Below are 14,572 nucleotides of genomic sequence, written 5' to 3'. Positions count from 1 at the left end.
CTCTGGGGTTCTACTGGGGCTATCGACTTGATAACACCAATGCAAAGCCCTAGTCTCCTAGTTTACTGCCATGTGACAGAATTCAGGAACAGGTTCCTATCGCAAAATTTGAGTTTGGCTTTTTATTGCATTTTATAAAGGTCCAGATTCAGAGCTTTGTAATGGTATATAATACCGTTTGATAAAGTTATGGAAAATATATATTGCTTTTAAAAGTTAATCTGCTTTACCTAGTTCTGAGAAAAAATACTTAAATGATTGTCACACTTGCCAGAGAGCTGGTCTTTGTTTACACCCATTCAGCATAAAGCATAGTTCACATCCTCTTAGGTCTTAACCCCACCCATCTCTTTAAGTATTCAGCTGGGGACACTGATCTTGTACTAAACTGGTCTGGTTGGTCTCTAATGAACACACTATATCAAAGCAAATAAATGAACAAATAAAACCACCATACATGAAATATATTATGTTACAGGATTACTAATTTAACCATATTAGTAATGTATACTGTAACAGTATTTCAGTATTATTAACTTTATAGCTAATCATCAGGTAAAGCTAGCAACCTAACGATCAAGCTAGAAACTAGGAAATGTTAGCTAGTTAGTTTATGTTACCTGACAAGCTAACGTTAACAGTATTGGCAGTAGCTATAGTTTGCTAACTAGCAATGCAAACAACATTCTGACTTTTTAAAAAGGGACATAAGAATGATCTGTATCTGGCTAGCAAAAAATATATTATATGCTATGATTACATACAAAATCCTTTGTTGTTTGAGTTGAGTCTGTTCAATACTCCAAGAATTTGTGCATCTTTCATTGTCTCTATCATAGATGCCATGGTTGTCCTTTACCTTTAAATGTAATCCATGGACAGCTGTTTTATACAAGACAAACCAGCGTTTATTTTTCGACCACTGGCATTGCAATGAAAGGCCTCAATTTTGCCTGAACGTTTTGAACAGTATTCAAGTCTGGGATTTCCTCAAAGTTGTCCAATTCCTCTTCGGAGTCACGGCATTATTGTCCTCCAGAAAGTAGTATCTCACAACTTGCGCCCACTGAGATTTGGTGATAACATCAGCTAAATTCAGGGCTGTAATTTGGTACAAAGCTGTAGCAACACAATAGCTTTTGAAAAACCCATGGTTACAATTCTACTGAACAAGTATGGGTGTTATGACAGAAACCAATGATTTGGCCAACTAATCAGAACTCTGTATGTCAGCATATCCAGCCCCCTCATTATCTCAGCCAGTCATGTCTAGCAGGAAATGTACTGTATTTTCTGCTGGTTAAACAAGGGTTTGAGTTTTATATTTTATTCATATTTACACTTCGCATACTAGTTTATGAAATCACATTCAAGTTCACATCTTCAAGAAGGCATTTATGAAAAAAAGATCCAACACATCCCAGAGATGCTTGATTGGATTGAGATCTGGGGAATTTGGAGGCCAAGTCAACACCTTGAAATTTTTCCTCAAACCATTCCTGAACCATTTTTGCTCTGTGGCAGGGTGCATTATCCTGCTGAAAGAGGCCAATGCCATCAGGGGATACCGTTGCCATGACAAAGGGGTACATGGACTGCAACAATACTTAGGTAGGTGGTACATGTCAAAGTAACATCCAGATGAATGGCAGGACCCAAGGTTTCCCAGCAGAACATTGCCTAAATCATCACACTGCCTCCGCCGGCTTGCCTTCTTCCCATAGTGCATCCTGGTGCCGTGTGTTCTCCAGGTAAGTAACGCACACGCACCTAGCCATCCATGTGATGTAAAAGGAAACGGGATTCATCAGACCAGACCACCTTCTTCCATTGGTCCGTGGTCCAGTTCTGATACTCCCGTGCCCATTGTAGGTGCTTTCGGCAGTGGACGGGGGTCAGCATGGGCACCCTGACTGGTCTGTGGCTACACAGCCCTATACACAACAAACTGTGATGCACTGTGTGTTCCGACACCTTTCTATCAGTACCAGCATTCACTTTTTCAGCAATTTGAGATGATAGTAACTCGTCTGTTGGATCGGGCAACACGAGCCAGCTATCCCTCCCCACGTGCATCACCACTTTTCTCCTTGGACAACTTTTGGACAACTTTTGATAGGTACTGTCCACTGCAGACCGGGAACACCCCACAAGGGCTGCAGTTTTGGAGATGCTCTGACCCAGTCGTCTAGCCATCACAATTTGACCCTTGTCAAAGTCGCTCAGATCCTTACGCTTGCCCATTTTTCTTGCTTCTAACACATCAACTTTGAGGACAGAATGTTCACTTGCTGCCTAATCTATCCCACACACTGAGAGGTGCCATGATAACGATATTATTAGTTATTATTCAGTTCCAAGGTGTTACGCTGCTATATTATTGTGCTGGGGGATATGAGGGATGTACTACTAACTTTTCTCAGTTTCCTCCAGTTTTACATTTTAGAAGGAGATGAGGTCCTGGTCCACACCTGCGGATTACCTGGTTTGGGGGGCCCGTTGCTGTCCCTGTCCTTGTCCCACCTGGTCATACTTCTGACCTAGTCTAAAATCAAATAGCCCAGAGAAATGTATTTATTTTTCCAATTGGACTCTTAATATCTCACCCGGCACAGCCAGAAGAGGACTGGTCACCCCTCTGAGCTTGGGTCATCTCTAGGTTTCTTCCTAAAATTCGACCTTAGGGAGTTTTTCCTAGCCACTGAAATTCAACACTACTGTTGTTTGCTCCTTGGGGTTTAAGGCCGGGTGTCTCTGTAAAGCACTTTGTGACAACTGCTGTTGTAAAAAGGGCTTTATAAATAAATTTGATTGATTGGTTTGATTCACTTCACCTGTCAGTGGTCATAATGATATGGCTGATGGGTGTATCAGTGTTATTCACTTCACCTGTCAGTGGTCATAATGTTATGGCTGATGGGTGTATCAGTGTTATTCACTCCACCTGTCAGTGGTCATAATGTTATGGCTGATGGGTGTATCAGTGTTATTCACTTCACCTGTCAGTGGTCATAATGTTATGGATGATGGGTGTATCAGTGTTATTCACTTCACCTGTCAGTGGTCATAATGTTATGGCTGATGGGTGTATCAGTGTTATTCACTTCACCTGTCAGTGGTCATAATGTTATGGCTGATGGGTGTATCAGTGTTATTCACTTCACCTGTCACTGGTCATAATGTTATGGCTGATGGGTGTATCAGTGTTATTCACTTCACCTGTCAGTGGTCATAATGTTATGGGTGATGGGTGTATCAGTGTTATTCACTTCACCTGTCAGTGGTCATAATGTTATGGCTGATGGGTGTATCAGTGTTATTCACTTCACCTGTCAGTGGTCATAATGTTATGGCTGATGGGTGTATCAGTGTTATTCACTTCACCTGTCAGTGGTAATAATGTTATGGCTGATGGGTGTATCAGTGTTATTCACTTCACCTGTCAGTGGTCATAATGTTATGGCTGATTGGTGTATCAGTGTTATTCACTTCACCTGTCAGTGGTAATAATGTTATGGCTGATGGGTGTATCAGTGTTATTCACTTCACCTGTCAGTGGTCATAATGTTATGGCTGATGGGTGTATCAGTGTTATTCACTTCACCTGTCAGTGGTAATAATGTTATGGCTGATGGGTGTATAAGGTTTTTCTGTAGGTGACATGAATAAGTTATCATAAAACCGAGAGTAGTTATTGGTAAAAGACGAGATCCATTTCTCCAAATGAATAGGTATCAAAAACAGGGCATCTTTGCAGATCTCTCTCAGGGGTTGTAGTGGGGCTATCCAGTTGATGTCGAATTGTCAAGTAGCCTGTATCGTTTGTATTATGTTTAAATAATATCCTAATTAAATTGTTGAATGGTCACGCTAAGTGGCGCGTGCTTTTGACGGATTAGGTCGGAAAATGGGGTAAAAAAACAAGTAAATAGTTTAGTTTAGAGTTCAGAATTCTGACAATGGAATGAGGTGATGTACATATTTAGGAGGTCATGGAAGGAGGAGGGCGTAGCTTTCAAAATGGCAGTTTATTTTTAAACGGCAATTGGCGTAGGTATTTGGCTGTTTTAACAAAGCATTAGAAGTAGACAGTTTTCAATTAAATAAAGCACATAATAGAACAACCCAGCATGGCACCTGAGATTGGGTGCTGTTTTTTCTACAGTAATGATGAATTTTGTCGGTCTTACTCGCGCTGTTGAATAACATCAGTCATGTGAGTGCGGAGACGCACCAAACCGCAACCGTGTTCATCCGTAGTCGTAGATACTGTGTGAGATGGCTGTAAGTGAGCCACTTCGAACATAAGTTGCCCGGCAACCAAAAACATCTGTAAAGTGAATTCCAACAAAGCAGTTGAGCACGGTCGACACGCTCACAGTTCAGCCAAATGTAAGTCTGTTTTGCCAAGGCGCTGTACATTTAGGGTACTGTCGCTCGAGTGTAGCGAATTAGGGAACACTCCAGTATATACTGCAAAATCAACAACACTTTGTGTCACTCACTGTCACTCTCCATTTGGCCGGCAGTTATATAATGTGCTGCTGGCTTACAGCCCTCTTTGTTCTCTCCTCTTAGCTAGTCATTATCTGAGTGGTTGTTGAAACTTTTAATTATAGGTTCACATTTTGGGAAGTAGTGTTCTCTAATAGTTTTGTATTTAGTGAGGAAGTGGCGCTCTGTCTCTGGTCCTTGTGAAGTGGTCACACAGCCCCCTCCCCCCCCCCCCCCCCCCCCCCCCCCCCCTCTCTTTTCTTTGTACTGTATATCTCTCCCTGTCCTGTAGGTCTGGCGTGGTGCATTCTTATTGGCTGATTTAATCTTGTCTCAACCAAACACGTTCAAGGGAGCCACCGTCTTGGAGTTGGGGGCAGGGACTGGACTGACCAGCGTCGTCATGGCAATGGTGGCCAAAATGGTTTACTGCACAGGTGAGTTGTTGCAGCAGCCAGTGTTTATCTCCCCAGGTTGTCTCAGCTGGGCTCTGTCCCAGTCAATTCACATGGAATAGTCATGTGGAGAAAATCCATTGTCAAGTTCAGCAGACATGGATAATGTCACTGGATCTCACTGTCTGATTTCTTGGTTTAGAAATTACTCTTTTTTTTTTCTTTTTTTAAGAACTGTACTTGGGTCTCTCCACTTTGCCATTTGATGCATGGCTGTGTTTTCCAGGTCTTTTACCTTTCTTTTAATTAGCCTGTCCAAGTTCTGTCACTCTCAGTCAAACTCTCAGTCATACTTTTAGTAGTAATGGTTCTTACTCACACACGCATTCTCACTCTCTCTAATTTTTTTAATATGATTTACAAACTCACAGTGACATGCTCACCATGTTGGTATGACTGCCAGATTCAACCGGGCTTCATTGGCCTGGGGAACTGTGATTTGACCTTCAGACCAACACCACTTCCATCATCTGGTCTCCCATCCAGGAAATAGTGATAACCAACTGTTTATCTAAAAATGCCAGCCCAGTTCTAGAACAGCATTCTTTGGACAGATGAAACTAAGATCAACCTCTACCAGAATGATGGGAAGAAAAAACTATGGAGAAGGCTTGGAAAGGCTCATGATCCAAAGCATACCACATCATCTGTAAAACATGGTGGAGGCAGTGTGATGGCATGGGCATGCATGGCTTCCAATGGCTCTGGGTCACTTGTGTTTATTGATTATGTGACAGAAGACAGAAGCAGCTGGATGAATTCTGAAGTGTATAGGGATATATTGTCTGCTCAGATTCAGACAAATTCAGAAAAGTTGATTGAACCTCGCTTCACTTTACAGAGGGACAATGACCCAAAACATATTGTGAAAGCAGCCCAGGAATTTTTTAAGGCAAAGAAGTGGAATAATCTGCAAAGGCCAAGTCAATCACCTGATATCAACCCGATCGAGCATGCATTTCCCTTGCTGAAGACAAAAATTAAGGCAGAAAGACCCACGAACAAACAACAACTGAAGACAGATGCAGTAAAGGCCTGGCAAAGCATCACAAAGGAGGAAACCCAGCGTTTGGTGCGTTCCAGACTTAAAGCCGTCATTGCCTGCAAAGGATTCTTGACAAAGTATTAAAAAGGAAAATTTTATTTATGATTGTGTTAATTTGTCCAATTACATTTGAGCCCCTGAAATAAGGGGACTGTGTATGCTGAAAGTCTGCACTTCAAGTGCATCTCGGTTGTTTCATTTCAAATCCATTGTGGTGGTGTACAGAGCAAATTATGAATATTGTGTCAGTGTCCAAATGTTTCTGGACCTAACTATTTATTCTTTCTCACATTGAAGGCTATTGTTTGTTTTATGCCAATGAATTCAACTTTTCCCTTAGAGAAATGATCTGCCTATTTAATGAAAGCCTTGCTGTTAATAAACCAGAGCAATATTCTGCCTAATTAGGAAACAGTCATCTCACTTTGTTTTTCTGAGCCCTAAAGACGCACCTCAGGTGTGTTGTTAAGGTCACATTAGCAAGCAGGGGCATTTAGGACTGCTAGTGTTGATTGCTAAAATAAAGATTGTTAAGACTTCCTTTTCTTTGGCGATTATGCTTGCAGACACTAAGGGAGGCTTGTTAATGCCTGGTTTAAATAAATTCACAGCAGGAATAAAAATCCACCAGTGTTCCGTCGTAACGGAACGTAAACAGACCTAATTTACTCCACCTTGTGGAAGTCATCGGAACTACAGAGACTCCAGTTCACATTCAAACCAAATCTCGCTTTATAACGCCACTTACAACCGATTAAAAAACTATGGGTTTGTTAACATTATGCTACATTTCCCCGAGTCATATCAAAGGAGAATGCAGATTCTGGACTGTTTAGTTGTGTAAACTGGCAGGTATCGATAGCTTGAGACCCCAACTTCCAAGGTAGCGTCTGACACTTTTTTGATAGTGTCCCCCAAGAGTTTTGCAAAAGTGAAGACAATCGTATCAGAGCTGTAAAAAACGTATTTAGATGGCCCAATGATTCCCTGCTCTATTCAGTGCTAGTTTTCTTGCATCAATCAGGAAATTACTGAGGGATTTTGCTCACCCTTGTCTGCTATTGTTTGAGTTAAAATGATTGCATGTCTTGGTAACATCAGTGAAAGATGAGTGTGCAATTTTTCCATTTGACCAATAGACATTTGCCATTCTGCAATGTACTATTACTGCAGCTGTATCACATTGTTTTTCTGCCAAAACAACTGAACATTATTGTCAGTAAACTGGTGCTAGCAAGCCTGCTAATTAGGATGCTGTATTTCACCGGTGCTAGCAAGCCAACAGGGGTTAGCTTGATGTAGTTCTCTGGTCAACACAGTGGTGTATCTTAGAGAATGGATGTGAGGAGGGTTTGTAACTCAGTAGGTGTTGTTTGCTGAAAGTGAAGAGATTTATAGAAATCTGGAGCTTCACGGTGAGCAGGGATACCTGGTTAAAGTCTGTGTAATAAGACATGCCGGGCTACAGCCCCCTCTAGCTGATGATCCTGGTATTACAGAAAGCCTGGCCCTTCATACAAACTGAACTTGTATCTGAATGTCTTGTTATTCCTCAGTAATATTTACATCTAACACAGTTAAGGACAGTAGACTTTTTTTCACATGTGTATGTAAACGGTTATTAGAGAGAATCACTCAAAGTTGGAATAAATGTGTCTCTGCTGTCTCACAGACGTGTGTGTGTGTGTGTGTGTGTGTGTGTGTGTGTGTGTGTGTGTGTGTGTGTGTGTGTGTGTGTGTGTGTGTGTGTGTGTGTGTGTGTGTGTGTGTGTGTGTGTGTGTGTGTGTGTGTGTGTGTGTGTGTGTGTGTGTGTGTGTGTGTGTGTGTGTGTGTGTTACTCATTCACATTGGTCCTGTGAAAAGGTGCTGCTCAGCTTGGACATTTGGTTTCATATTCATTGCTAAACATTTGGTCTCATATTCATGGCTAAACATTTGGTTTCATATTCATTGCTAAACATTTGCTCTCATATTCATTGCTAAACATTTAGTGTCATATTCATGGCTAAACTTTTGGTCTCATATTCATTGCTAAACATTTGGTCTCATTCATGACTAAATATTTAGTATCATATTCATGGCTAAACATTTAGTCTCACATTCATGGCTAAACATTTGGTCTCATCCATGGTCTTGTTTGAGAACGAGGAAACTGGTAGAATCTATACCAAGGCACATTGAGCCTGTTCTGGTGGCTCAACTTAATGAGATACTATATGTTGATTTGTTCTGTAATTTGTCCCCCATTTGTTCGCTGACAACAACCTCTCATGTTAATATCCTCTTACAGGTCGGTTCCCAGGCCCAACTAAACATTTTCAAACCATGAATAGCATGTCTGTGTTTTTACCAGTTATGCCAGAATCTTAACTAGACCAGAAAGCTTTATAAATTGGGCTGTAGTAATTGGTTATGGTCATTAGGGTTTCCGTCGTTGTGTTGCAGATGTTGGAGAGGACCTGCTTAGCATGTGCCAGAAGAACGTGATGTTAAACAAACACTTCCTGGAGCCCACAGGTGGGTGAACGTTTAGTGGACGGAACAACGTGCTGTTATACCGGCCTCGTTTGTACAGAGTTGTTCTTGGGTTGGATAATAGGTGGATGGTGAGAAGGTTCAGCTTTTGTGTTTGTTCGACAACGTATAGCCAACTTGAAAGTGTAGCTAATAACTAGACAAGGTTTTGCCATTGTTAGGGTTTTGTTAGTCAAGGTTTAGCTAACATTTGACACAAGTAGGCTGTGCTATTTAGACAGGTTTTACCAATTCTAGTAAGACAAGGTCTGTGTTTTAATGTTGTTGCATGGTGTTCTTTTTTTTTATTGTTCACTTTTGCCATTTGTTTTAGTTTTTTGTTGTTGTGTTGCTCTGTGTTGTTGCATTTTTGTGTTTTGTTGTGATTGTATTGTTGTGTTTTTCTATTGTGTTGTTGTGATGTTCTGGGTTGTATTGTTGTTGTGATGTTCTGGGTTGTATTGTTGTTGTTTCTGTACCAGGTGGAGAGGTGAAGGTACGTCAGCTGGACTGGCTGAAACATGACTTCTGCATAAGTGAGCACCCCCCCACACACACACACAAACACTACACACACACCCCCCCACACACACACACACCACACCCCCCACACACTCACACTACACCTCCCCACACACACACACTACATGCGCACACACACACCCCCCCACCACACACACACTACACACTCACAATCACCCCAGTCACCACCCCAATCACTCCCACCATACACAAAAACACACACACAGAAACACATGGACATAACCACACACGCAAATGAACACACAGAAACACACACACACACACACACAAATAGACACAGAAACACACACACACACACACAAATAGACACAGAAACACACACACACAAATAGACACAGAAACACACACACACAAATAGACACAGAAACACACACACACACACACACAAATAGGCAAAGAAACACACACACACAAATAGACACAGAAACAAATGTACAGGAAACATGCACCTTATTAAACTGATTAAGTTGATCGCTGTCTTTCTTTTTTCTGCTCCATCCCTCATTTCACCATCCATCACGAAACTCTCCATCATTAAGTTTTTCCATTATCCCAAATTTCACCATTATCCATTCTCTGTTTGTTTTCTCCGTAATCCCTTATCCTCCCCACCATCACTAATCTCTTCATAATCTCCACTAATGTCTTTACATCATCCCATGTCTTTACATCATCCCATGTCTCCATCATGTCCGTCTCATCCATTCCTTGTTTCTCAGATGCTGATGAAGAGTTTGGATGGACAGAGGATGAGGTAGCAGATCTCTATGACAACACTGCATTTATCATTGCAGCTGATGGTAAGGCAGATGTCTCCAGGTGGGCTCGGGGTGTGACCAGGTGGGCTCGGGTTGTGACCAGGTGGGCTCGGGTTGTGACCAGGTGGGCTCGGGTTGTGACCAGGTGGGCTCGGGTTGTGACCAGGTGGGTTCGGGTTGTGACCAGGTGGGCTCGGGTTGTGACCAGGTGGGCTCGGGTTGTGACCAGGTGGGTTCGGGTTGTGACCAGGTGGGTTCGGGTTGTGACCAGGTGGGCTCGGGCTTTGAACAGATCTGACCAAGTTTCTCTCAGAGGTTTTCAATATAATACCAATGTATTTATTTTAAGCTGGATTTTGTGTGCATTCTTATTTCTTAATACATGTTTTACTGGGTATCAGATGTTTATCGTTGCCAACTGATGCCATTAATTCCATTGCGGCTGTCATTTTAAATGTAATTACAGCAGCAGCTCACTTTAGCGTTGAATCTAGGATCTCTAGGAGTGTATTCAAAATATCTTCTGAAAGTTCCCATTTCATGGGAAATGATTGTATGAAAATGTTTTACCATTTCTGAAAAGCTTTCTGTTTTGGAGGGATTTTGTTGCGGTGGCAACATTCAGATAAACAGCATGGTTTTGCTAAATAGATTCATAATAACATATCACTGGCACACAGATCTGGTGTCAATAGTAGTCATTGCCATCCCTGCTTTTATGTATTATCTAATACGCTGTTTCCAAAAAGTTTTGATGCTGCAAAAGAATTGGCAAATAAAAACAGAATGCAATGATGTGCAAATCGTTAATCCCTGTATTTAATTGAAACTAGTGCAAAGACAACATATCAATGTTGAAACTGAGACATGTTATTGTTTTGGGAATAATACAAGCCCGTTTTGAATTTGATGCCAGCAACACGTTTCAAAAACGTTGGGACAGGGGCTTGTTTACCACTGTGTTGCGTCACCTCTTCTTTTAACAATAATCTGGATGTGTTTGGGAACTGAAGAGACCAATTGCTGTAGTGAAATGTTGTCCCATTCATCTTGATATATGAATGCAGCTGCTCAACAGTTGAGGGTCTCCTTTGTTGTATTTTTTATTTCATAAAGCGCCAAATGTTGTCAATGGGTGACAGGTCTGGACTGCAGGCAGGCCATTTTAGCACACCCAGACTCTTTTACTCCAGAGCCATGCAGAATGTAATACATGCAGAATGTGGTTTGGCATTGTCTTATTGGAATAAGCAAGGCCTTCCCTGACAAAGACGTCTCGATGGCAGGATGGTCTCTCCTCTTTAGTCCAGAGGACACGACGTCCATGATTCCCAGAAATCATTTAACATTTTGTTTAGTCCGACCACAGGACAGTTTTCCACTTTGCCTCAGACCATTTGAAATGAGCTTGGTCCCAGAGAAGGCGGCGGTGGTGTTTCTGGATGTTGTTTATTTCTGGTTTCTTCTTTGCATGGTAGAGTTTTAACTTGCATTAGTGGATGCAGTGACAAACTGTGTTCACAGACACTGGTTTTCAGAAGTGTTCCTGAGCCCATGCAGTAATGTCCACTACAGAATCATTTCTGTTATTAATGCAGTGATTTTCACTACAGGATCATGTCTGTTATTAATGCAGGTATTTCCACTACAGGATCATGTCTGTTATTAATGCAGTGCCGTCTGAGGGCCCGAAGATCACAGCCATCCAATATTGGTTTTAGGCCTTGTCCCTTGTGTTCATAGATTTCTTCAGATTCTCTGAATCTTTTAATGATGATGAGATCCCGAAACAATTTCACATTGCGAGATATTATTCTTGAATTGAACCCATGCCAGCCAATAAGAGAGAGTCTCTTATGTTTGAAAAAAATTATATCAAGCAGAATAAACATATGATTCATTTGTGACATACTATTCAGTTGATATTGAAGTGATAAACAATTTAAAAAATTATGAATCCATAATGCATTTGTATGATCGACTAATTTGTGACTGTGGGAGTGTAGCCAGTGTTGCCAGATTGTATAATTTCCCGAAATTGTGCTATTTATAATGACAGTGTGGATTTTATATGGAGTCCTGTATTTATTGGGCCTATATTGTCAGTGAATCTGGCAACCCTGTGTGTAACGTCAGATTTTGTCGGGTCTTTGCTATAAGGATCTGAACAGTGGATAATTAAGGAACAAAACATAAAAATGAAACGTAGATGTGTCTGCCACTCAGGGGAAAGAAAAGCAATACATTATAAAAATGTTATATAATGACATGTGCCCTTGAGAATCTTTAGTTAAGTTGTTGAGCAGCAGAAGCAAGAAAACATTTATTGATCTGGCGTTACAATGACAGGAGCAGCATCGCAGTTTATAGCGAAAGAGGATTCCAGTTATGATCCAGGTCCAAAGGCAGCTAGCAACGAGGCTTTGTAAATGCAGGTTTGTTTTAGCCTAATAACCATCTTCCATTGTTCATCATGGGACGTAAAACATATGTACATTTTTTGGTAGAATAGTATTAATATTTATATTTGCAATCTGGAATGATCTTTTAATACACAGTAATGTAACTGACCTCTGTTGCCAGTTGATCAAATGTACTCGTATGATATTCCACCAGGTTTAGTTTTTTAGTGAGACACAACTTTTCCAGTCTTTTGGTGCCCCCCCCCCCCCCCATCCCAGCTTTTTTGTAACGTGTTGCTGGCATCAAAGCAATCATATATTTTCCAAGAAACTAAATATCTTCAGTTTCAACTTTCAATATGTTGTCTCGGTATTATTTTCTACTGCATACAGGGTTTACATGATTTGCACATCATTGCACTCTGCTTTTATTTGCAGGGTTGTACTGTTACAATGTTAGAATGAGCCTATAAATGAAAGTTGTCATTTGTTCATCCCTGATTTATTCCAGTGTGCTACGATGATGATTTGACAGATGCACTGTTCCGAACTCTGTACAGAATCTGCAACCAGCTCCATCACCCCTGTACTGCATATCTGTCCATAGAGAAGAGGTCAGCACCTACTGTCCACTTTATTAGCTACACCTGTTTTCCGTCAGGTTGGTCATTCTGTCATCTCAACCAAGGCTCGCCTAACAAGGTGTTTTCCCTGTAGTACTGCAGTTCACTGGACCTTTTGGTTTCTCACTGCATTCTCTGTAAACAAGAGACTGTAGGGTGTGAAACTCCCAGGAGGTCAGCTGTTTATGAGATGCTGGGTCCAGCATGTCTGTTATCAACAATCACACCACAGTCATAGTTGCTTAGGTCACCCGTTTTAACAACAACTACGCCTTTTCACCATGTCTGCATGCTCTGTTTATCGACTAGCAGCCTCATTATTCACTGTTTGGCTATTTGAGTTAAGGAGCAGGTGTAGCTAATGAAGCGGCCAGTAAGTATATTCTCTACACCAATGCAAACTGTTTTATTCTATATTTACTATATTTATGTCAAATGTTTTACCCTAGAGTGGAATTGCAATGTTTGTGTGTGTTCCTCAGGCTGAACTTCACGGTGAGACAGATGGATGTGTCATGTGAAGCCTACGACCATTTCCGCCACTGTCTGTCTGAGCTGGAGGAGATGAAGGATGGCCGGACAAGCTTCACAGTAGAGCAGGTCTCCCCCAACTTCCCTCAGTGTCTGCAGTACGAACGTGTGGAGCTGCTGGTGAGGGACAAACACATATACGCACACAGGGCTGGGCCGTGGACCGGGCTAACTGTCTATACATTACTGTCTATACATTTCCACTGGGGATAACTGTCTATACATTTCCACTGGGGATAACTGTCTATACATTTCCACTGGGGATAACTGTCTATACATTTCCACTGGGGATAACTGTCTATACATTTCCACTGGGGATAACTGTCTATACATTTCCACTGGGGATAACTGTCTATACTTTTCCACTGGGGATAACTGTCTATACTTTTCCACTGGGGATAACTGTCTATACATTTCCACTGGGGATAACGGTCTATACTTTTCCACTGGGGATAACTGTCTATACTTTTCCACTGGGGATAACTGTCTATACTTTCCCACTGGGGATAACTGTCTATACATTTCCACTGGGGATAACGGTCTATACTTTTCCACTGGGGATAACTGTCTATACATTTCCACTGGGGATAACGGTCTATACTTTTCCACTGGGGATAACTGTCTATACTTTTCCACTGGGGATAACGGTCTATACTTTTTTTCAGGAGTTGTGGAAAGTGACAGCTGCGCCCATCTGAGCACTCTGAATGGGCCTACTCTGCTTCCAGTTGTGCGTTGATCCAAGACCTGTTCTAGGATCTGGTTCTGTACAGGTCTCGTTCATTCTGACCCCAAGCATCTGCATTCCTCCACCTCCAGGTTTTTCCTTCAATGTCTCACCTGTCAACAGGTCCACGGGTCAGACAAGTCTGTTGGACAGACCTCTTTGTTTCCTTGAGACACAAATGCAAATTGCTATAGTAAATGTCTCTCAAAAGCTGTGGGCTAAATTACATAGATGTAGATATAAGCTCAGCCATGTGTTTATAAACAGAGTTATAGATTCATACTTACCAGCTGTCAGATTGATGTGTACATTTGAAATGATTTCAATGTTTTAAACATCACTAAATGTTCACTAAACGGTATGAATCCAGCAGTTTGTTTATATATTTATTTGTTATATGGGCTTAATATGAATACGTTGTTTATCACAAGACCTGTAAGTTGTTTGCTTGATAGGAGTGATTAAAACTACTGAAGTTA

General features: G+C 41.4%; 1 protein-coding gene across 3 annotated transcripts in view; it reads left to right on the top strand.

Moving 5' to 3' along the window:
* Positions 1–14,572, top strand: part of mettl22 (methyltransferase like 22) — a 27,752-nt gene extending 13,180 nt beyond the window's left edge. For 2 of the 3 annotated variants that reach the window (XM_013136154.3, XM_013136153.3), the window contains exons 6-12: positions 4,787–4,931; positions 8,441–8,512; positions 8,992–9,045; positions 9,772–9,852; positions 12,724–12,826; positions 13,318–13,486; positions 14,032–14,572. In XM_013136154.3, coding sequence (XP_012991608.2) covers positions 4,787–4,931; positions 8,441–8,512; positions 8,992–9,045; positions 9,772–9,852; positions 12,724–12,826; positions 13,318–13,486; positions 14,032–14,064 — 657 coding nt within the window. In that variant the 3' untranslated portion in view covers positions 14,065–14,572. Of the gene's footprint in view, positions 1–4,786; positions 4,932–8,440; positions 8,513–8,991; positions 9,046–9,771; positions 9,893–9,934; positions 10,040–12,723; positions 12,827–13,317; positions 13,487–14,031 lie in introns of all 3 variants that reach the window. The other variant, XR_002197475.2, reaches the window with a different exon arrangement.

This window comes from Esox lucius, chromosome 11 (assembly GCF_011004845.1).
Source record: "Esox lucius isolate fEsoLuc1 chromosome 11, fEsoLuc1.pri, whole genome shotgun sequence".
Lineage (NCBI taxonomy): Eukaryota > Metazoa > Chordata > Actinopteri > Esociformes > Esocidae > Esox > Esox lucius.
This window is presented reverse-complemented; position numbering and strand designations above follow the sequence as displayed.